Source organism: Onychostruthus taczanowskii, unplaced genomic scaffold, assembly GCF_017590055.1.
Source record: "Onychostruthus taczanowskii isolate IOZ18803 unplaced genomic scaffold, ASM1759005v1 scaffold4, whole genome shotgun sequence".
NCBI classification, from domain to species: domain Eukaryota; kingdom Metazoa; phylum Chordata; class Aves; order Passeriformes; family Passeridae; genus Onychostruthus; species Onychostruthus taczanowskii.
The window spans coordinates 13224489-13249363 of record NW_024501459.1 but is presented as its reverse complement, the minus strand read 5'-3'; the positions used below and the strand labels follow the sequence as shown (position 1 = coordinate 13249363).

At 37.2% G+C, this 24875-nt stretch overlaps 1 protein-coding gene across 2 annotated transcripts in view; it reads right to left on the bottom strand.

The window, feature by feature from the left end:
* Positions 1-5332: 5332 nt before the first annotated feature.
* PKIA (cAMP-dependent protein kinase inhibitor alpha) overlaps positions 5333-24875 on the bottom strand; it is a 44417-nt gene continuing 24874 nt past the window's right edge. For both annotated transcript variants that reach the window (XM_041412681.1, XM_041412680.1), the window contains exons 2-3: positions 12830-13007; positions 5333-7876 (exon numbers count right to left, since the gene is read on the bottom strand). In XM_041412681.1, coding sequence (XP_041268615.1) covers positions 7797-7876; positions 12830-12980 — 231 coding nt within the window. In that variant the 5' untranslated portion in view covers positions 12981-13007 and the 3' untranslated portion in view covers positions 5333-7796. The remainder of the gene's footprint in view (positions 7877-12829; positions 13008-24875) is intronic.

Genomic DNA, 24875 nt, shown 5'->3' with positions numbered 1-24875 from the left:
GGGGGGGAAGGGGAATTCCAGTAAGCACCAACTTTCCATATATTTCCGATGACTATTCTTTGGTTTTACTATGATGACTATTTAAGTTTATAGCCTGTTTGATATACTCAGATTTTTAATTTCCTGATAGTAAATGTCACCAGGAACGTACAGTATTTTGTCTGTGCTGCCAGACTGGTGAACACAGGCTGGGATTCTTTTGGTTGTCCTCAGAGTTATCAGAATTTGCATGAAGACCAGCTAATAACGCATTTCTGATTTCAGTTCATCTACTGAAACAGGTTGCAAGGATTACTTTAAAACTCCTGGTTTATTTCCAGTAGTTATGAAAATCTAATTTATGGGGTATGGGTGCAGTGCCCAGTGAAGTTCTGAAAAATAATGTGTTTTAAGAGGTTAAGTACAAAAGGCAAGGCCATAATTCAATCATGTAAAAGATATATTTACAATACTCTGCTCTCATGATTTTCAAAGATTTTTCTCAACCCCTTAATCACCCTAGATCCACCGTGGTTGTTTGGACCTTTGTTTCTATGGGTTGGTTTAATTTTGAATCCTTCTATTTAAAAATACACCCCAGTGCCACCAGGAGGTGTCCGTGTGCCATTTTCTGGTTACTTTCCAGGGTGCTTGCCTTTTTTTATTTTTGGGGGGAGAGCTCCATAATAATGGCATAATAGTAGCAGTTTCTACAGAATAAATATTATTAACATTATTACACACTGCTGTTGTTTGCACTTCCAAACAAATGAGGATGTTGTGTTTGTGTCCAGAGAGTTCTTCATTTTTCCACGGATGAGAGAATTATGGATGACAGAGACCTGTTGAGTCATCCATCTTCTTCCCTTCTGGCATGCCCTGTTCTCTGAAATATACTGTATAATGTATTGAGTGAGGATATCAGTCTGTTGCTAGGGAAATGATGACTATAATCAGATGTTACACAGTCTACATTTTGACTGCATTGCAGGATCAAAAATGAGGCTGTGAAAACAAAGATTTTTACTGAAATACTTAAGTTGTGCCCTATTTGTACTTATGTATAATTTACAGGAAGACTGGAGTGTATACTTCAAAAAGCTAAATATCTCACAATATTTTTATGTTGCATATTCCCATTTGGTCTGTGATGTTTAATTGTAAAGTATATAGTGTAGTTTCAGTGCAAATACATGCATAGAATATATACAGATCCATAGGAAATTACAAATAAATACAAGAAATGCTATTACACTTCAGCCTAAAGTAGAGCCATTTTTATTACCACGTGGATATTCAGAACTATACATCAGAGTGAATAGTAAATCTATTTTCATCTGAACATCAGAGTGGGAGAAAAAAATTAATTGACAAAATATGCCTGGTAATAGAAGGTATGGTTCAGTTGTACTCCACACAGTGTCTTGAAAATCCTGTTCCAACCAAGCTAAAATACTCTGTGTTGCAACAGTCACAAGCATTACCTGCAGATGCTGTGTCTGAGGGAGGGCCATGTGCAGGAATGACACTTTTTTCATGGCTGCACAGTCAGATTGAGTTTTTCTAATTTTTATTGCATCTTCCAACCAATTTATTTTGACAAAGTGCACACAATCCTTGTTGAGAAGAAATAGCATGAAAACCATTTCCAAATACAATGTGTGTTGTATGGGTTATGGCAAAACTTCTTAAAATGTTGAAAGTTTGCCAGATCTAATTTAGTAGCCACATTTCTGTGAGAATATGCTTTTCAGGCTACCTGTGTAACACCCCAGCTTAAAGCCCCCCTCCCTCCCCAAATTTATGCATAATGTTGGTGTTTTATAGTCATCTGTAACTATAATTTTCCATCAAAAATCCAGCATAGCCTCTTCCAGGACCAATTATTGGATTCCCACAAGTGATGGCAGTCCCAAGACATTTTAAAGTAGATCTTGACCCCAAGGACTCACCTATGTTCTGTTCCATTGATAGAGAGAAATATTAAAGCAGCAGACACATATCATTACAGTACATGTGCTCCTGCATCAATAGCCAGCTGCTCACTGAACTGGAAAGAACGTGGGTAACAGAAGACATTTTACAGGCAAGTGTGTTGACTGAACTAGTGAGAAGCACAGTGAAATTTCACTGAGACTTAATGATAAGCTTCCCACATCAAATACACGGCTAATACACGTTGGCTAGATACTTGCCATTTGAGAACCCTAATAATAAGTGAATTCTACTTAGAGAAATGCATGGTTTTGCTGGTGTGCCCACTGAATTTCTTTACACAACCATGTGTTGTTCTTCTTTTATTGAAAAGAAGAACCTGCAAATAAAAATATATGAGTAATGAAATTGACCTGCTAGCATACTGTGTGGTTAAAAATAGATTTTCTTTGCTGCCTTGGAAGCCTGTTTCTGGGTTCATACTTAAAAACTGTTTTGTGTATCTGTTTCCATAACCATGTTTGATGAACACAATGAGACATAATTTACCTACTAATGCAACAAACCAGACGTAGAAAAGATCAACTTACATGCAGAGCTGCTCAAGATTTAAACTCTCCACAAGGATCTCTCATACCTCTTGTAGGTGATATGTCACAATTTGCTATAAATTGCTGCCAAGCTACTTTTTAAAAAAATTTCATCTCTTGTCCTTTTGTGTGCAAAAACCTGATTAATTTTTCAGGTTCAACAGTGGTTTGTTTTTTTTTCCCCACAAAACTAGATCTAAGCATTAACTGATTAACCCATGACAAAACAGGTTTATTATTTAGCAAATACAAAACACTTATCATCTGTCTTTGCTATTGAAAGAAGGTGGTGTGGATTTATAATGAATGTTTTTGTGTCAGAAATTTTGGGAGCACGCAAGATCATCTGCCTCAGTCAAACTTTTGTACAACTATTTGCTATCACACACTACACTCATGGATCAGCACCAGAGAATTTCCTAACAGAAAATGGGATTGAAAGTGTATACTGGTGGCTAACTTGCTAAAAACTTACCTTAAGAACTCATAAGCAAGTCATCACTAGCACTGGTCTTTTTAGAAACATTTTGTTTCAGGGTAATGAAGCATGTGTTGCCTGAAAATACCAAGAGATCATTTATACACACACATCATGTGCTGACAAGCCTGTCCTGTCCTCCATTCTAAAACATCAGCAGCTCCTAAGCCATAATGTGAAAATCAATGGAAAAGGATAGAACATGAAGTCCTGCTGCTTTCAAAGGATGGGGATGCTTTTTGTAAGCACGAGTGCACTATGTTTTTGTTTAGCTTTACTCTCTGCTTTAAAACTTGCTCATATTTTGTTAACTCACTATTAGATAGTGAACTAACACTCATCCACATTGATAATTACTGTCCCTGCTCTCTTGCAGGAAAAAATAAGTTCAGCCTGAAGAGGTAGAGAACAGTGAGAATGTTCCTGCCACTACCCTTATTTCTATAATTTTCTTATCTGTTTAGTGTTTCTGCTTTTTAAGAGCATTCTGTGTTTTATGCTGGAGAACAAATCTTTAATTTCATTAGAACCTGGTGATACTAGGATTGGTCTCAAGGGTATGTGGCACAGATTTATGGATGTTTCTGTTCTAGAGTACTGTTGAGAACCTGGAATTTGGTTCGGAAATCAAAATATCACCTAAAGTTGAACAACTTCTCTTTTTAGCTATTATCAACACATCCTAACTGTTCATCATATGATGGAAGAAGCTATTTTAGGCACTGGGCCCACCTGCCTTATTATTAAGAAGAGATATCCTCCTTATATTGCTGGCCTGTCTTCTTGGATTCACACTTCCTTCCTGGCTCTATTGCTTCTCTTGTGGAAAGAACTTTGAAACAAATCCCACTCTGTGCAGCGACCAAAAAGATTAAGTGAAACAATCCTTCCACTACAAGACTTTAGTCAGCAATATACAGTAATACAGCACTCCATCTATTTCTAAAGTATTATTTTACATCAGGGAACCACAGGAAAATAAACCAGCCAGAAAGAGATGCAGAGCAAAACATAGTAACAAGTCAGCAAAAATACAGCATTCAACATAGGAACACTGCTGAGGTAAGGCAAACTCTGTCAAAGCTGAGGTTACTACACTTTGCTCAGTTTCAACGGCAGCTCTCAGTCTCTCCTCTGAACAAAATTCAGGGATGCTTCTGAAACATAAAATTAAAACAGTAAGATCACCTGAAATTCTCCAATTTAGCTGAGAAAGGCATTCATACTGTAGAATTTCCCTCTTAACCCCTTTGGTAGTTGCTCCTCCTAGGCACCAGATAATTAATTATCCATTTGCACTCCTATGAGGATAAACCTTTTGCCATTTCAAAATTTTGGAAAAAAATGCAAGAGAAATTTGACAGATGCAGATCAAGTATACTGACATTTTTTCACATTCTGTAATTGTGTTATCAAAGGCCATGGTGAACTTTTGGCTCTAAAATGATGGTTTGATAAAGTAACAAACGTGAGTGCTTGCTGCTGTCTTTCAACACATGCTTTTTGAAGCACATGGCCAACATTAATGGAAATAAGCTGAAGAAATGCCAGTATCTCTGTCCAATTGTAGTGCTAAAATTATGGAAACAAGAACGTGAATACAGAGACTTTTAAAGAGATGTCACTTCAGACTGACCAAAGCACTGAAAACATCTGTCTAAAGAGACTGTAAAAAAAACCAACCAAACAAAAATGAAACGACAAACACACCACCATCCCACCAAAGCAAAACCTTCTAAAGATTAGGAGTATTCTATTATGCTGATATTCCAGACCTAACTTTGTTGTGTCTATGTAGCTTTTTGGGAAGATCTTCCTAAGATAAGCACGGATTAAACAGACATTTAACTATCATGAACACAATAAAATAGAAAGAATATACTGGAAGAGAAACCAGAGTGTCAGGTGAACTGAAAAAGATAACTAACAAAAGCAAAAATAACCCAGTCAAAGTCTGGTTCTGCCATCAGTGTCCCTGTTATATGATGCAATTACACAGAAGTAAAGGTGTGAATATATTTAAAGTAGCTCTTCTGTAATTGCTTTGGTAACAATAGTACTCAAGATAGAGTGCTGTGACTTGGCAGAGACTAACCACATGTTTACATTGAGACCTGCTTGTAGATGCTACAGAAATATCCAAAATTAAGACAGCAAGCACAGTTCAAGTGATAAATCAAGCACTCATACATTTCTGGGGGAAGAGGAACATAAATAGCCTTTTACTCCACTAAAATTAACGCTATTTTCCATCACAAAAAGATGGATTTTAAAAACCAGCAAAAGACACCATAATTTGTTTAAAAACAAGAAAAAAAAGAGGAGAAACAGAAGAAACAGGTACAAAATAGAGAGGAAAGGCTAAAATTAATTTTATTTAACAACACAAAAGAATTAAGAAGGAAAGTATACTGAAATAAAGAAAAGCAGTGAAGGAAAATAAGGAAAACCATCACTTTAATATACTGTAAGTACTTATTTCACTATTGCATTTTTCTGCAACATTTTACTGATGATGATTCATGGATCATCAATAAAGTAACACTATAAAAAATCCTCTAGAATCCTATTTCCTTCTGGCATTTGTGCTAGATTGACAGTAACTAGTCCATGACAAAGGGCAACCAGTTCATCTTGAAGACTTGATGCAAGCACAAAAGGGGGAGAAAAAATTAAAAAAAAAGTCAATAATAATGTGTTAAGTTTGAAAGGAATACCAAATGAAACAAATGAATTAGAATTGTTTAAGGATAACAGTATTTCCAAAGCAAATGGACTACTTCTCTTACCAAGAAGATAGGGCATTTGACAGCTAAGAAGACAGCAAGGCATTCAGCTTCCAAACACTAGAAGGTGAGAGTTAATATTACACGCATGAGCCACAAGCATACGGCTGGCTTGTTTTTATTAACACTAATAATTGATCTCATAATACTGATCAGAAGTGGGTATTTTTTCCTCCACATATCTCACAAAAAATTTTCAGGTGACAAGTACTATGATACATATGGTAGAAACAAACAGCTGTGGCCACAAAGATGTTTTGTTAACTGATGATTAATATATTCAGGAAGCAATCACACTATTCATTAGTAAAAGTTTACAAACATTAAAAAGTGCATAACATTTGAAACCAACAACACAAAAATATATATAATATATATATACTATATATAAAGTGACATCACCTCCTATTAATAAAAGAAAACAAATCTTCTGACCTTGTGATTGGTGCTCGTGTGATTGCCATGGTTTACTATCAGTCACTCTCTTCACTCACCTTAGTCACACAGAGGTGTGGCTGCCCCATTTTGCAGCATTCAGCCTCATGAATGGCCTTGTCTATTGGGGCAGGACAAGGGGGGAAAACAAATCAATCAGCAATAGCTACTGCAGAACAGGTTATTAATTTGTAGATATTTTAAGTGATGTCCTGGATGGACAAGCTATCCTGGTATTTTGATGAAGGCCCAGTTTGGACTGTCATTTTGGAATAGATGAAATGGGAAAAAATCCAGTCTTTGGGTGCTAGATGCCAAGTCTCTCACCTCCCTTTCCAACTCCAAGCCACCAGGCTACTGTAGCAGATTCTAGCACTTGGCTGTTCGGGTGCATCAGTAGCAGGCTACTGGCTGTGAAAACTCAACAGCCTGATCAACTGAGGCAAAGGCGAGGAATAGTAAAAATCCAACCCCTTGCTGGATCCAGCCCGGGAGCCACTCACTGGACTGTACAGCATTCTAAAACTCATTTCAGAATGCATAATTGGCAATAACCTATGCCAGTTATTTTCCCATGTGTAAACAAGGCCTATCTTTTACATTGTGAATCAGGAAAACCTCTAGCACCATGGAATTAGTTTGAATTTTAACCCATATAAGGTTATAAATGTATTCTTAAAACTACCATAACAATAAAATACTTGGAATAACATTTTAAAAAAATATCTCAGAGGAAGATTAAGAAATTGGGACCAAAATTAGAAAAATGGGGAAGAATAACATAAAAGATTCAATTTGAGTCTCTGATATGCAACTAACTACAGGCGAGTGGCAAAACTGTACCAAGGACACAACACACGCTCAAGTATTCACATTAACAAATCGTTTTGAAGGCTCATCTAGTAACAAATTAGAGTGTTGCTGAGTCATTTAGGTTTAGGCATAATCAATTGAGCGGATGACGTTTAGATCTATCATGTGCACATCACCACCTTATGCACAAAACCAGCCCTTTCAAAACGTGTGGTAGAAAAATTCACAGTAACAGAAATATTCTTCATAAGCAGTTGAGAAAGGGCAGTGTGGAGCATCTAAGTTGTACAATACAAAAACCATTGTAAATAACAGAGCTGTAAAACAGATGCAAAGTTCTAAAAACAGTGCTTTCTTTACAGTTCTTATAATGGGCAAACACTTTGGCCAGAGAATTTTAAACTCTGAGGATCACACAAGCCTTTGCTTAAGATACACAATTAGATCCTCTGATGCTTCAAAGGCCATTTGCTACAAGATTTACCTGTTCTACTTTCTAAAAGTGTTCCCATCGAGTAGCCATTATGAAGGGATCCATCTGATGACACTATCCCAAAAAATCAATACATGTTCAACCATTGCTAATGACAGAGGTAGAGAAAATTCTGTCTTCTGTCACAGCTTGTACCCAGATTTTTAGCATTGTGTTGAGTGGGTTCCAGCAGTGAAGACACATGCACTTTCTTTTCTACCAGCTTGCTCATGGAAACAAATTTGTTCCAGCACACTCTTGTAGCCTGAAAACATCCAGCAGCTGCTCCATTCGGTCAAAGTCGGATGTCAGCTTTCTTGCTTTGCTGCCTCCCCTTGGGCCTCCCCAGTTTGCTCACTTGGATTTCGTTGTGCATCTCCTTCTCCTTCTACAAGACAGGAAAAAAGGATGAGTAATCCACCCTAAAAGAAAGAGAACCCTGATTGTTCATCCATCAGTTTAAAAAACAAACTAAAAAGAAATTGAAACCGAAATATTAAACCCTTTCCTACTAAGATAGCTATACTTTGTTTTAGAAAGTGTCTCTTGAGATGCAAATTCCTAGCTGAAATCACAAGTATCACTTTAAATAAATACCAAGGTAGCTAAAAATGAATAAATTTAACAAAAACAGTAGAATATTTTTGAATATTTTTCACTATGATGCTATAATAGTATAAGAGGAAAAAAAATTCATTACACCAATCTGAACAGAGTTTGCTACAAAGAGCTGCAACTTCAATAAAAACAATAGTTTGTTAAAGCTGCTTTAGTTCTGTGCATCCGTTTTCAGCATCGTGTCCATGGTGTTCAGTCCAGCTGTCCCACTGCAAACCACAGAAGGATCTGAGGAACAGATCACACCCTACAGAGGCACAGTGAGCAGGCAACTCAAGAAAAGCATTGTGAAAAGCTTTTACTATCTATATGCAAAGTATTGCATTTTACAGAACAATTAAAGACCTCACAGGTTCAGGCAACAGGAAGGTGAGTGCAAGTGAGACACAAGTCCCTGAACACTGGACTGATCAGCTATAAATATACAACGAATAATGTTAAGACATACGTTGTCTCTTGTATGTTGCAAGGATTCTGAGTAATGACTCGATTCTGAAATGGCTTGATAAGGGAAGAAAATTCCATGGCTAGGCTATAAGGAGGTTTAGATAGATGTAGCAGTGTCTCTTAATTTTAATCTATAGATCTTTAGAATGAACACAGGGTTCTCAATGCAGATATTTATTGTTTCCACATTTCAGATCACACGGTGCATCTGCAGATTTATTTCTGTTTATAGAAAGCAGCATCATAAACGCCTTCTCTTTTCTGTGTAGAAGAAAGGGCAGGGGAAAAAAGTTCTTTGCCTTGCAAAGAACATTGCAAACAGCTCAGACATGACAGCTGTGTTTCGTGCATGCACTGAGTAGGCAGGAAAATGCCTCAAAGGATACTGTGAATTATCACATTCAACCTGATGAAAAGTTGCATGGAAACTCAATTACCTATTGCACAGTGAGGTTTGTTCTGTTCTTTATGAGTTGAGTAGTAAATACACAATTGTTTTGCAAGGCACTTTCCCAGAAAACTCTTCTTCACTTTCACCTCTCAAATTAGAAAGGATTCCATCAGGATGGATCTACATGTGATTATTTATTATTGGACAAAAATCCCTTTTGCCCCAGTTGTCTAAACACTTTCTAAAAACCTCCTACATTTGTTCTGGTACTGCAGAAGATGTGATGAGTGTAATTTCAGGGGGTCACTTCTTTTTCACCTGCTCTGCTCTCCATTTATTCTGACTACTACTACATGGGCAAGCCAAACTTTCCTGGTGGAAATCTTATTAACAAAAAAAATAGGAAAAAAGTCCCAAAACTGAAGAGCAAAAAACACTTTTGCAAGCTATTTGTGTTTAAAAGAAAAATCACTCTTGGACAAAAAGCCTAAATATTTCAGTACCTTAGTGTTAAACACAGAGCACAGAGACCCAGGGAAAGAGCACTGATGTTCTAATATACCACTTCTTGAAAGATTCTTCTCAACTTGCTGAAGAAACTCATTAATCTAAACCCATTTCATCTATAATACACTATCTTGGTACTAGCTTTTTCTTTCTACTGGCAGAGGTCTCTTACCAAAGGCTTTAAAATATGTTTACAGAGATAATTTTACTTTTAAGTTCTGAGAATCCCAAAGCTACTAAGCACATGGCCGTTCTTCCTTTAAAACCTGATAGCTAGAAGCCCTCAAGAGCAAGACAGTAATTTTTACACATTTTGAAACCATCAGGCAGTATTAAAAAAAGAAACAAAACTAAATAATACAGTACTCTAAGCCACAATACAGTTGTGTGAGTAGGTCAGCTGGCTAGAGTTACCAGACCTGTTAATGTACAGCTTTTAACTCAATTTTCTTCCTGTAACATTACTGACTTTACAGTGTCTATCACTATTCCCCCTGCTTACACCCAAAACATTTATACCATGGCCTAAAATCAATTGCTTTCACTCACTAATTTCTACAGCCAGTTCTTCATTCTGGTTATGTAGGTCTTTAACACCCTATTACCCCCATTATTTGTAGATGCTTGGACCACTACAACTTTTACAAGGAAATGCCCTTTTCCACGTTCTATAGCATGCAGAAAAGCAGCAGTTTCTTTTAGAGATCAGATCTGCAGAGACTTGTCCTCATTCTTCATTTTACTTTTACCTCACTACTTCATTCAGCTACAAACTGCAAGATCAAATTTTTTGGATTGCAATGGTTACCTTGAGAGTGTTGAGCAGGAGACCTACCTGCTAAAAATCTTTCTTTTGCTTCTATCCTATGATTGCTCATCCAGTTTTCTATCTATCGGATGTACATTGTGTTGTTTTTACTTAATTTAGATAAAATGTGTTGACACAGTCCTTGGAACCTGTATTTTGGTATTTGGTAAATATATCCATTCCATAGATAATAACAGGTTGTTAGCTTGCTATGGACAAATAAAACTGGGACAGTTGTTTTGAAGGGAGAGTATCACACAGTAATTATACTTATTATACATAATTATGCAGCAAACTCTTGATTATCTGTCGTTGGCTCATTGATGAGGGGATTAACCAACACTCACTTCAGGTATCAGCTACTGAGTAACAGAAAAATATGTTGTCTTTGAACAAGTCTAGTGCTGTTAAAAGCTGTTCTGTTTTTTTACAGGAAACGTATCTGCAGGCTTTTGAAAGTGAATGTACTAAATATGCTTAATTTACATATGTTTTATAACCACCTTTTTTTTCCTTTAACATCTGCATTATCCTACTCTGCCATTACTCCATGCAGTTGAAAGCAAACACACTTGCAGTTTTGCAAGAAAATGCATGCAGTTGTAATAGGAATAAAAGGAAAGAATTGAAACTTGATGTCTATATTTATATAATTAAGTTGTACTTAGCATAAATTGTTTGACATGCACCTTGAAAGAAATAAGATATAGCCCCCAAACGTGTTTTCTTCTTAATCTTGTCAGATGTGATGCATATATGCATCCTACAAGCATTAATATATTCTGAACTGGGATTTTACATAATTTTGCAAAATATTTTTTAGCCTCTCTTGATTTGGAATGACATCACGTGATAATACACTAATACTCACATGAATGCTAGGTAAGACAATGCCGTTTCCAATAATTTTTGTTTGGAGGCTTTTACTTGGCCCCTAGTTATACTAATAATACAGAACTTAAATGTATTTTCATTTTATCTAATGGAAACTGAATAACCTTCTGAAGAAGTATGCAGACACTTCTTGTGTTTTTACTATCTAAGGTAATTTTATCAACAGCTCTGTATGTTTTTCTGCATTGATTAAGTTACCTGGCTTCAAAAGGGATCATGAAGAAGAACTAAAGAGACTCCTGAAAAGAGTCTCTTATAGTCTTTCTCTCCTGAAAAGAGTCTGGCTTATAAGAACTCCAGTGTTCAACTCAAAAATAGGGATTGTTTTTATCTTCTAAATGGACAAGATCAAAAATGATTTTCATAAGTGTAAATCTGAGACTGAACAAAATTAAGGCACAAAGGCATTATACCTTTCAAATGGCACCTACTTCTTGTTTTTCCAACATTTTACACCTGTCCCCACTAAAATAAAATGACACACCTACACACATACTTATAAAACATTTTTTAAACAGAAATAAACTAAAGGCCCTGCCCAGCTAGAACTGCATGCATATAGAATCTCTAGGTTTGGCAAAAGGAATGACTTGGGATGTACATTAGTCCAGAAGCCAAAAAAAGAAGCCCTCCTTCAAAACAGCACTACAACCACCTCAGCATCAAGCTGCCCACGTGACTGTCCTGTGAAGAGACTGCCTCAGAACTCTTGTCTTTATCTTTGAGAAAAGGATGTGCACAAACAGTGCAGCTGTTTATCAACAGTATCTTCTTTGCTGCATTTATTTTCTTCTGCTATTATTAAAATAAGTTAAACCATGCCTTCCCTAACATCTGGAAAGGTCTTTCTAATATCTGTGAGATCTATTCATTAGCTGCAACTTATCTAACATAAAAATAAATACCTGAACATATTACTATTTTTATTTAATGTAAGGTCATGTACTCCTCCCTCCTCTCAACTGAATATAAAGAAGCATTTGAAAATGTTGGTAATTGATCTAGGATTGAATTACTGTTCATCACCTTAAAAGAAGGACAAGTATCAGCAGAAAAGAGAAAAAGACAATTTACTCAGAAACAAAGATCCAGGTAAAACAAACATTAATGCATTCCTATTGCTCTGTCCTTTGGCAGCTGAAAAAAAAAGTTAATTTCACAACAACCTTTCAGCAAACACATGGCTTCTCCTACAGGCTTCAAATCAGAGAGATCTACTAAAGGATATTATGCAGACTTGCGTTTTAATAATGACTTATTTTCTTCCTTATACTCTAATTTTCATAAAATTTACCCTGATTTGGACCCTTCCACTAGGCACTCACTACAGAACAACTTTTCTTTATTTAGGGATGTGTTGTACTTGCAAATAACTACCCTTTCCATTTATGAAATCCGTGATTCTTATTGCAGGCAACTCATGTTGATTAGAGAAAAAAATATTTCTTGTGCAAAAATAAATACCTGAACATATTACTATTTTTATTTCATGTAAGGTCATGTACTCCTCCCTCCTCTCAACTGAATATAAAGAAGCATTTGAAAATGTTGGTAATATTAAAGATCTAGGATTGAATTGAAGAACAAGGGAATAATGTGGGCACATAACCATGCTTTGTGTACTAGTTCTCATTTTAGTTTTAGATAAATATGATAAAATCCCAAAATATACTCACCTGTTTTGTTTATATCAAGCTCTGATAACTTTAAGGCTAGTTCACTAGAGTTCCCACCTGGAGAGGACACAAGGATGTCATGTAATGCATTTCTTCTACCTGTTCTTCCTGAAGCAATAAAGTCTGCATATGTAGATTCCACATCAGTCATTGCTAACAAATATCCACATAGCAGTACCTGGATGGGAGGAAAAAAAAGAAAAACAAAAACCACCACTTAGACCACCAGAAAACCAGCTGACTTAATGGATTAGGAATAGAACTAGAAGTTCCCATTACAGGGTAGATTGACACATCTTCTTTTACTGGTTAGCCAGTCTCAAAATTTGGAGAAAATAGAGAAGAAGCAGAGCAGAAAGCAAAAACACCGTGTGTGTTTTATGCCATCTGTATTCAACAGTATTTTAACCAACTTCATTTTCCATGCTTCATAAAGTGATAGTGAGTACTTTATAAAAGCAATGACCTCAGCAACATAATTTCTTTACAGAGTTGTCTCTGCTTTTAATATTAGCTGAGATGTAGGAGGTAGGCAGGGGGTGGAACAAAGTTCTTTTCTACAAAAAGCAGAGTGTAACGAGTAAGAAAGTACAAATCGATAATGCTTTTGTGTGCAGAACCTTGTGCTCATACGCAAGACACAGTTATGTTTTGTGTATATTCTTTCCTGTTAGCATTAGTTTTGGCATTGTATACAGACCTCTTCAGGCTCAACTAATTTATTTTGGTGTGGTAGTTTGCCTAATTTAAATGCATTGCCATAATGCTCCTGAAATGAGTGGAGACGTGCTACCAGAGCAAGGAGAACAGCTAAAGTAGAATGCAGAGGTTTGAAAGCAGTGCTCTGTAAGCTAGATATAAACTCAGAACTTCTTTTCATTAGAAAACAATTATTTCTTGTGTCATTATGGAATAATGTGATGATGTGCATTTAATGCAAGATCTGACAAAGACAACAGGAAATACAATATGCTATTTCAATCTCAGTAACAGAAAGAATTGCCTCTCTGCTGCAATATATGCTACAGATCTAAGCTAGCAGAATTTTATTTTCTTAATTTATAAAATGTTAAAGACAATGGGGAGGAGCACTTTTTCTCACTGATCACATTGCTTTTACTGTAGTTTTATGGGTACGTGTCTAAGGTTTCCTGCAAAATGCTAGGCAACCGTGCTTTCCTCATGTTTTATGTTTCCCATGTCATAGGGGAATCAGGGAAGCTTTCTGCTAGAGGAGTACTTTAAAGAAAAGAAACACTACAGAACTACTAAACCAAAGCAGCTCCCCCACACTTGTGCGCTTCCTTCATTTTAAGCAGAATTCCTCTGGTTTTGCACACTGCAGATAGAGGACATGGCCATGCAGGCAGCAACTCACAGCTTCCTACAGCAAGAGGCTTTAGCTGCTATTACTAAAGTAGCCAAAACTTCACATTTGCATAGAATGGATGAATCTTTTTAATCAGCTGCTACTGCAGGTGCTGGACACTGAAGCAGCTCTTGGAAGTCATCACAAACATTAACAGCAGAAAAAGGTTCAGCTTTCTCTCTTCAAATAAACAAAAAATCCCTCATTTTTAATACACACTTTTTATTTTAAAAATAGATACCAAAAAAGGCAACAGCCAATCCTTCTCCACCCTCACCTCTGAATAACTTTACAAACCCTGTTCACTCCTCATCTTCATTCCATTCCTCACCTCCCCAAATTCAGTCAGCTGTATGAGGGTGTATATATGATGCATGTGAGAAGCCAAGGAAAGGGTTCTACACCATATTTTATTTAGTCTAAATATAACTGCATCAAGTATCATTGCAAGACTGACTGACTTGAAAAGAAGTTCACTGCTATCAAGCTTTGGTATCCCATGCCAAACACTGAATGGCTGACAGGCTAATTTTACTCTTAAGATCAACCACTATGATACAGAAAACTGCTTAAAAAAACCAAACCAACAAAGAAACAAAAACTCCAACAAACCAACAACCAAAAAAAAAAAAAAATCAACCCACAAAACCTAACAACACCACCTAGGGAGGGAAAAGAGGCCAGCATTGACTGAAAGCCTGTCTGACACACATAAAATAGTGCAGTGCCTCTGTTTAATAACAAAAGCTTTAATGAGAATGAGACCACATGCATTTCTTCCTCTGAAGTGCCCTCTTATTGAAACACTGCAAGAATATTGAAGCAAGTGAGGAGTCTACCATTTGTTCTTTGCCCAAGGTGCAGACACTGGCCAAATATATCAACCATGTAGTAACGCAGCATGTAACTTGAAAAGGTGAAGGGAAACAGTGAGGACAGTTTTTATAAGAAAACAGCACAAGTTTTCAGACTCATCTGACCCATTCACTGAATAGCATTCACCAAAATCAGAGACTAAAAGATTTTAAGCAGAAATCCCTTATATTTGTGCATGCTTTTTATTGCAACTGACTTGTAGAAAAGCAAGTGCAAACCATGAAAGCAATCAATAGTATTACAGGCTTGGATTTCACATTATACGCTAATCTAATATATACCAGTCCAAAGTCACTGTAGCTATCATCCCCATGAAGACATTAATTTATTTTTAGCATAGAAAAAACCACCACAGAGTTGTTTTCTTTTCTTCTTTGAAAGGTGCATATGAGTGCAGCAGGCCCAGAATAACTAGAGAAGACTATGACTGAGGTGGAACAAGCTGCAGGGCTGTAAGTGTTGCAAAATAATCCAGGTTGTATTCCATGAGAAATTCCCTGGATGTACAAACTGCACTACACAGAATATGCTTCTGTAAGATTATACTGATCTTGAAACATTCCATTAAAATGGAGAACACCAGGGGAAATCTCAAGCTTATTTAGTTTCAGCTACAAAACAAGCTATAAAGGCATGGAAAAATGTGCTTCTAGAGAACTTTTTAAATGTTCATTTTCTGTATGCTCAATATGGGATTACTAACAACATTCTGATCAAAAAATAATGTTATCAAACATACATTTATGACACTTCCAAATTCTCCTGTCTATGTCTCCTACTAAATAACAAATACAATTCTGTTTTGTATTGGCATTATCTTGAGACATTACTGCATAAATATGGAACTCCACTGATGTCACCAAAGAGCTTCCCTTCCAATGAATGGCTCAGTGCCCAGCAGTTTGTACTTATTCACTGAACCAGTCATTAAGGAATTAACATTCACTTCAAAAAAATCTTTCCTTCCCCCTTCAGTCTCTGTGGAAGAAGTGGAATTTGCTAATAACTCTGTGAAATACAATTTGAATTTCTTAAATAATTGCATTAACAGGTACTCCTGCATTAAAGACTGTGATCACAGTCCTGCTAAATCTACGAATTTGAATTTTTCAAAAAGTTGCAGAACCAGTACTCTGCTATGTGAAATTAAACTGAAACAACAGGGCTGCAAACCTCACTGTTTCCGCCAACTGAACCAGCAAACTGAAGAAAGAAGCTCTGAGAAAATAAGGATTAATGAAACCTGCTGTTGCAAGATTGGATTCCTTGGTAACTGATAGGATACCATCCCATCAGAAATCCCCCCCAGCTGTGCTTTACCTTTCCTCCCATGTAGAGTCACTGTGCCTGGTAATGGGTCAGACTTTGCATCACAGCCCAGGGGATTTTCATACAGCATCTTTTATTTCCTCAGATTCTCAAGTTCATAAACATCTAGAAATGTGGGTATCTTAGACTTTTTTCTCTTTTCCTTCCCAATTCCTTCCTCACAAAAAGTTGTGCTGGAAATTATTTACTTAAGAAATTACAGAGGATGAAAATGGTTGAGTTCTTATCACTATCAAGACATGTCTGCATTGTTAATGAATATTCTGTATTGAACATATGGGGTAGAGTGAGTATCCAAGGAATGCAGAAGGAGAAAAGAAGGATGCCAAGGATAGGTTCAACAAGGCCAAGTGCTGGGTCCCTAATTTGCATCAGAACAACTCCATGCAATGCTACAGTCTGGAGGAAAAGTGGCTGGACAGCTGCTTAGTGGAAAAGGAACCAGGAGATACTGGTCAATATCTGCTGAACATGATCCAGACAATGCCCAGGTGGCCAAGAAGGCCAATGGCATCCTGGCCTTTATCAGAAACATCGTGGCCAGCAGGAGCAGGGCAGTGATTGTCACCCTGTACTTAGTGCTGGTGAGGCCCCCAAACCCTGTGCTCAGTTCTGGCTCCCTCACGGCAAGGACACTGAGCTCCAGAGAAGGAGCATCCAGAGAAGGGCAACGGAGCTGGGGCTGCTTAGCCTGGAGAAAAGGAGGCTCAGGGGGAATTTTATCACTCTAAACTGCCTGAAAGGAGGATGTAGCCAGGCAGGGGTCGGTCTCTTCTCCCAGGTAATAAGTGACAGGATGAGAGGAAATGATCTCAACTTGCACAAGGGGCAGTTTAGATTGGATATTAGGAATACTTCTTTCACTGAAAGGGTGGTCAGGCATTGGGAAGGCTGTCCAGGGAAGTGGTCAATCACCATCCCTGGAAAAGTTTGAAAGATGTGTAGATGTGTCACCTAGGGCCATGTTTTAGTGGTGAACACAGTGATGTTTCGTTAATGGTTGGATTTGAAGATCTTAGAGGCCTTTTCCAACCTTAATGATTCTGTGATGAGAATATTATAACTTAACAGGTACAGAAAGAATCAGTATTTGTGTTTTCAGAAATTTACCAGAATACTCCTTTAACTCCACAATCCAATTTATGTTAAATTTTCCATTTCCATGCTATATGTAGCAAATGTTATCCTGCAAGTCTCTGAAGGTAACTGTCAAATCTCTGTAACTGAAAAAAAAATTCCTAAAAAGTTACTGATGAGTTCACAAATGTAATCCAAATTTGACTGTGCTCCATAATCATTCAGTGAAACCCAGTAACACACAGTGCCACTGCTCTCAAAGGTTTGGGAGGAAAAGTACAGAAATTATGTGGTATACCAGCATGAATTAAAAAGCAGTGTGTTTACTGCTTAGGGGCCAGAGGTACCTAGTGTTGTTGTCTGTTTAAGGGACTAGATACCTAAAAGAAGCCCAAGTGAATTTGAAGTACCTGTGCTAATTGGTATTCATTATTATTTCAAAAGGAAGACAAAACAAGAGTGAGCACGTGACATACATACAGCTTGTCTATGAATTTGGAACATGCTGCTGGCAAGCACCAGAGAGCAGCCATTTTCTTGGCAAACCTGCAGTGTAAGGCTAAGAGGTAAAATACCTCAATGTGTGCTCCCGCTCTTTCTCCATCTATGCTTAATGGCAGCATCAAATAAAAGATTTTCAAATAAAACTCTCCCAGGCTTTGGCTGCTAAATGTTGTATCACGATCAGCACATTATTTAAATGTAATTATCTATATTCAGCTTTCACAAGGGAACAAAAAAAAAAAAAGAAAAAAAAAGAATTTAAGAGAATTTGTCATTTAATAGGATGTCTGATTTAGAGAGGGTGTATAATTATGCTTTTAAAATAAATTTTGGTTCCAAATCTAGCCTAAGAGACAGGGCTACAGGGCTCTTTCAGGGACGATACAGATCTATTCCACAGCAATCTGTACCTAGATTTCTACCTTATGCACAGTCTTCCAAGCTGAAAGCAAAACCAGAGGAACAATTTAACAAAAGCATTTTTCTTCCACAGAGATTGTAGCTACTGTGTTATACAACAATGTGTTTTTGCACAGACACAGATGAACAGGAAAATAACATTAACTCTTGAAAGCCAATTAAAGAAAACATTAATAACAATGCAAGACACCAAGCTGGGCAGTTATTTCAATCTGCACTTTGAAAATCTCTCATGTAGTTTTTTCTGTCTGATGTTTCTGAAATGACCAGCTCCTTGAAACAGTAATGCAGGACAGGTCACTTACATTTCATAATTAGCATACTTTTAGGGTGCACATTCTATACATAGCCATCCTAATACTACTATGATCTTAATAGAAATTAACAGGCAATTCAACTGGTAACCAATAAAACAGAATAAAGAAAATCACCATCTGAGGTTTTTTCAGAAAAAAATAAGCTTGTTTAAACCTGCATAAAAAAAAGCACTATGAAGTCAGATATCCTTCAGCTCACACCCTATACAGGGAGATCATTCACAAAGAGAGTTAAGAAGTTTTCCTTCTATGTTACCTAAGTTGCAGTTTTCCTAAGGAGATCTACAAAACCAAAAGCCAAATAGTTAAGTTCTTTACCATGTCCTTGTCCAGGCAAATTTCATTATGTCCATGACCATAAGAATTTGGTCTTTCATCCACCACTTAATGTAAATTCACAAATTTAGTTTTAGCTTCCAGTGTTCCATGAAACTGAAATAGCAGCAGCAAATAAAATAAAAAAAAGCAAACCTAACCAATGAAGCAATACTACAGAGACCTTAGTTGTCTGGAAAGATACGGTGCAGATATCATTGACAGTTTGGGGACTAATTAAAAAATAGCAAAAAATGTTTTGGTATTTTGAAATTAACACCCTATGGAAGAAATGAATCACAACATTTAAATATCTACATAGGGACATGATGTTAGGGAGCAGAAGAGGGTGACCTAGAATCTACCATCACCATTCACTGCCTAACCTAAAGATCACTAATGGAAGGTAACGTGTTTGTGAGAAAAGGCATCCACTGCTGTGTGACTTTTCACCTGCAGTTTGTGAATGAACCTCTTGGCATGTGAAGGGAAGGAGCAAGTTAAAACACTACTTTTCTGGACACTCTGATACACTCTATAAACAACTAAATCCATTGCAAGCACCTTATAATCACAGAGACAGATAAAGGGCTCAAGCATTTCAGCTCCTCACGACACACACCTGGCAGCCCTGCTGAGCATTCACACATCTATCTGAGCTGAGAGGAGGTCGATGTTTTAAGGTTCTGGGAGGATGAGGCCAGGTATGCAGCACCTTAGAATGCTGTGGTGCTCTGAACCAAGGAACACAGGCAGAACGTTACACTGAACAAATACTGTGTTTGTTCAACAGGACTGGTTTCAGCTTTGGAGAAAGCCTGTCTGTTGGGGTCTTTATATGGCAATTCAGAAGCACTTCTTAAAGAACAGTGAGATGAAATTAGCCTATGAAGACTATAACACAAAAATCACCTCTCAACAACAAAAACAGGCTCTTCCTCAGCTGCTGGGTTACTGGAAAAGACCAGTCTATTGAGAATTCATAACTGACTGGCAGCTTGGAAACACTCCATGCAGAAAAGACAAGAATTACTGCAGAAATGTGAAGTTGATGTCTGCTTAGGATCAGGATGTTTAGTAGAGGGGAAGGGGATTAGGGGGGAGGGAAATTTATGTGGGCTTTGCTCATGAAGCTCCTAACCTTGCCTTTAATTCAGGATTCGTGCTGTAATTGAGTTTATTCTCTCAGACACTTCTGTCAGTAGTGCCAGCATTCACAGCCAGTGATTTAAAGGTATTGATCAACACAGGCCTCATTAGGTGAGACTCTGTTCCTTAGAGAACTTTATATACGCACTGTAGTGACTATTTTTGTCTCCTTCAGTCACTGCTACATACAACAGGCTGCATATGTCTTCATAGGGGGAAAAAAACCCCAAAACATTGAACAGTCATGATCAGTAACCTGCAAATATATTGGGCCAAACTGCAGTGAGCCACTGTCTTCCTTACAGACAACTCTCCACAGAAAAAACCAAAAATACAGGTTTAGCAATCTTTTAACTGAAGCTCTGATAGCAAGATAGTTCTGTGAATTACCCACAGATGGGTATGAGCCTTCCAGTCAATGGTATATCAGCAGTAATGTGAAAGCCACCAAGATAAAGGGTTTTCTGTGAAACAGATTTCCAATTTTTGGCAGAAGTTTAATGCTGCGGAAGGGGCTAAGGATGAGATCTTTAGACCATAAGAACTGCATTTGTTCAGCCTTGAGGAAAGAAGGTTTTAGGGGACACCTTATCAACATCTTTCAGTACCTAAGGGGTGGCTAGAAACAAAATGGAGATCCCTTTTTACAAGTCATATAGAAAAAATGAGGGGTGATGAGTACAAGTTACTATTGGAGAGATTCCAGTTGGACACAAGAGGAACATTACTCACAATCAGGACACTCATCCACAGGAATATTTTCTCCAGGGCAGTGGTGGATTCCCTAGTATTCCACACCTATAAGATTCAGCTCAACAGGGTGCTGGGCCATCTTGTCTAGAGATGCTTTTGCCAAGAGAAGTTGGACCCTTCTGACCTGGTGTAATACGATTCTATGAATCCTAACTCTAGATGCCCTAAAAGGATTCTGGTCCACTGAATTTTCTAATTTAGCATCCATCAAATGCTTATCCCTGTAGATCCATTTCCTTCACTATCTTTTTTATTTTTTTGTTTTTTTTTTTTTTTTTACTTTGTACTTATGCATTTTGTTAGATATAACTTTACTAGTACTATGGCTTTTGAGGTCAAAACAATAACACCAACATGCTCCCAGTCCCCAAAAAAACCAAAACCAAAACAAACAAATAAAAAGAAAAAGCCTTCATTCTCATTAAAAATGCCAAAAAAACAACAAACCACCCCAACAAACCAAAAAATCCAACAAACAAACAAGAAGTGGCATAAAGACTGTGTGCAGTACATTGTGGCACACTTTTCCATTTAAATGGGAACCAGCTGTGTTTCCCAAAAAATAGCTCCATAGCACAAGGCAGCCTCCATTCCTTTATAAGGGCTCAAATACTCACCTGAACTATAGATTGGAATGGCTAAACATACCTAAGTAATTCATTACAGTTGTTGCAATTCCTAACAGCCAACCATGAAACTAACATGAAGATTCATGCTCTTTTGTAACAAGACAAGAAATGTAGCCCATCTCTTCTATATTAACTTATGCCCAATCTAATAAAATACTTTGTTATGCAAAATACAGCTTTGTTATGCAAAGGGTAAGAGCTTGCTCTTCATTGTTTTAAAATATCAGTAAAGGTAATGGCTAGCAAGAAGATATTAACTAGCACTGCCAGGACTTATCTATGCAGGTGCTGGGCTAGGGTAATATGATGGCATTCTAAGAACATAATATGGATGTGAAGAATCAGATTTCAGGTGGGAAGGTAGCATCGAGAAAGGGTAGTCTGTCTGCAGAACAAGACCAGAAATGAAGAAAAAAGCATATGGAGATGGGGAGGAAGACGCAATTGCCTTAGATAATTCAAGAGTTCAGTCAGAGAAGCCAGTTTACAACCAAAAAGGAAGACTGTGGTGGACTCTTCCAGCTTCTCTGCCAAAAAGCTCCCAGTGGGATGACTTGACTCAAGGACTTGACACAGGGCCACTGATTTGAATGCAGGGCTTGGCTCCCCCATTGCCATGGGTTGCTCCCAGCCCCAAGTTAGCTGAAGTTTGCATTTTGTGATGTTCATCACTCTGTCACTTTGACTGATATGTTTACAGCATCTACAACAGCCGTCTGCAGGTAACAAAGCCTTTGAAAGGGAAAGCATGCAGTTAGAACAGCAAGAAGAAAATGTCTAGATAACAGCATCATGACAGCATTTATAACTTAGCATTTATAACAGAAGGATGCTCCAGCATTTTCATAAGGCTTCTTCCACACCTATTTGCTAGGATTCTTCAATGTTTCAGGACAATGTGTAGTCTGGCTATCAAATACTCAAGCTATCTAAATGCTCTACAGTTAAGTTGTCCTTAAACTCTTCCTTATTATTAAAACAAATAGCTGTCCCCCCTCCCAAGGCACTTTTCCCCAAAACTTTAGGGTAATGTAAGCTACTAAACAGAAGCAGCATTTGTTGTATTACATATATTTTCAGTAATTTCTGGTGAAATAACTCAACTGTTTGCATGTGATTCCTTTTAAAATCATGCAGTCATGACTCATCAAGAAAGTATGTATTGCAGCATCCAGAACAGAAAAGCTTGAGCTTATTAGTGTTTCTTTTTGGGCAGTGGCAAACACTGTACTGAAAGGAAAGGATTTGCCTTTTTGATAGCAAGATCAACCACAACCATGTGTTTCTAAATATTAAATACTGGCTCCTATTTGCTTTTAATAAAATCAGTTACCTCTCAGAAAAAATAGAACTGCTATAGGATAATTTGCTTCTGTGAAGATCTCACATTTCACGTGCAAGCTTGGAGTTTCCAAAAATACACCCAATGACATCACATTTTTCAGTATTTGCAAAGATAAACACCACCGGGCTAGCCTGAAGACCTGTGAACATGAGATATCTAAAGTATATTTTCAATGCCTGGCACAGAAAAAAAAAAAGATGGAAAAGGCAATTTATAAAATATTGATTAATGTACTGTGGCACAAAGACATTCACATTACTGGTATATCTGGTCAGCTTTTTGATTTGTTGATAACCAATTGTCCTTCCCATCCGTTTTTTTTGTCCCGTGGCAGGCATTTAAAACCTACTTTACATTTGAATTAGTTTTCTCAGCCATCAGACGTTCTGCCTTTTAATTACTATCTAGAAGCACAAAAAAAAAAAAAAAAAAAAAAAAAAAGAGAGAGAGAGAGAACAATTTGGCTAACAGCATTTCAGTTTTTTTAACTTCAAAGCAGTTCAATTTATTATACCTCACAAAATAGATTCACATTTTATATTGTATATCATTTCACTTTGGTTTCTCCTATTATCAGCCTTAAATTTTTCAAGGTTTCCATCATTTTTGCATTCTGTTCCCATGTGTACACTGACTACTTTAGAGACTAAGGACTGCCTGGCTCTGTTGCTATGCAACAGCATAGCCTACTTAGGGCTTCCTGAAATAATTGTCTCAAATGTGCTTTTTTTAGACTTGTTTCCAGCAGGAATACTTTACAGATTCTTTATAATGGACCACTGATATTACCACAATGCTAGATAGTGGTCAGCTGGGAAGTACTGGTAGATACTTAAGATTAAAAAAAAGAATATTACTGCTTGCAAAATTCTGGACATACCTGCTGCATTTTCACAGGGAGGTAAATATCACAAATAACCCTATATTTTTGCCAGATGTTATTCCTGCATATGAGAGCCATATATTTATCAGATGGGAAAAAAATCTTAATTTTTCTTTGTTTTACTCTATTTCATTAAAGGGAAAAGAAAAGTTCTCTATTTAGAGTATGTCACCCACCACGCAGGAAAAATGAACCCTCTCTATACAGAGTCTATTATAAAGCTAATAATCTCAACAGAATGAACACATGCAAATATTCTTTATTTTGCAGCAATTTCTTATCAAATAAGTTGATGCCAGAATTCTTTAGGATAAGGTTCCAGATTTTTAAAATCACACTGTGGATACCAAAAATTGGATCTGCATTTGCTTTCTGAGGTATCTTCAAGCAGCCCCTGAGAAACTGTCCCATGAAACCTTCAATCTTTCCAGCCTTCAAAAGCATTTTTCTTGTTACAACCTTCTAGTGCTCCTGCTTCAAGAGTGGAAAAATATGTTCTGTTTTCTTATAGCTGGCATAATTGTGAACCTAAGGTTAATTAATCTCTGTAAAAAACCACAGAGCAATATAAATACAAGTCTCTTAAAAACAGCCTTGATTAATTCCAGAGGGCCAAACATCTTACAATACACCAGGCTGAGGCATCAAAGCAAGGAGGTCTAACAGTACAGAATATTTTAATGAAAGGAAATATTTTACCTCTTATTCTTTTTTCTCTCTTGTTCACCTTAGCATGTTCAGCAGCAGTTGCATCTACAGAGAGCAGCGTGTCAGTCCAGAATTGTGATAAAGAGCAAGATGTTTGTCAGAGCCAGAGAAAATAAGAGCAAGGTTTAAATTAAGGTCCCTGCAGAGGCAAGTCCACCTGCAGCCTTTTAAAGGAAGAGGGGGAAGAGAGCAGCAATTTCATACTGTTTGCAAGATCCTGAGTCTTAAAAATGACTTTTTCTTAAACAGAGTGGACGGTGTGAGGCTTCTCAAAACCAAATGCAGGAGGTGGTGTAAAGGGGTAATTTTCCATATTCATATGCATAACCACATACATGCATAATAGCCAAGCTATCCAAGAATATGAGTCAG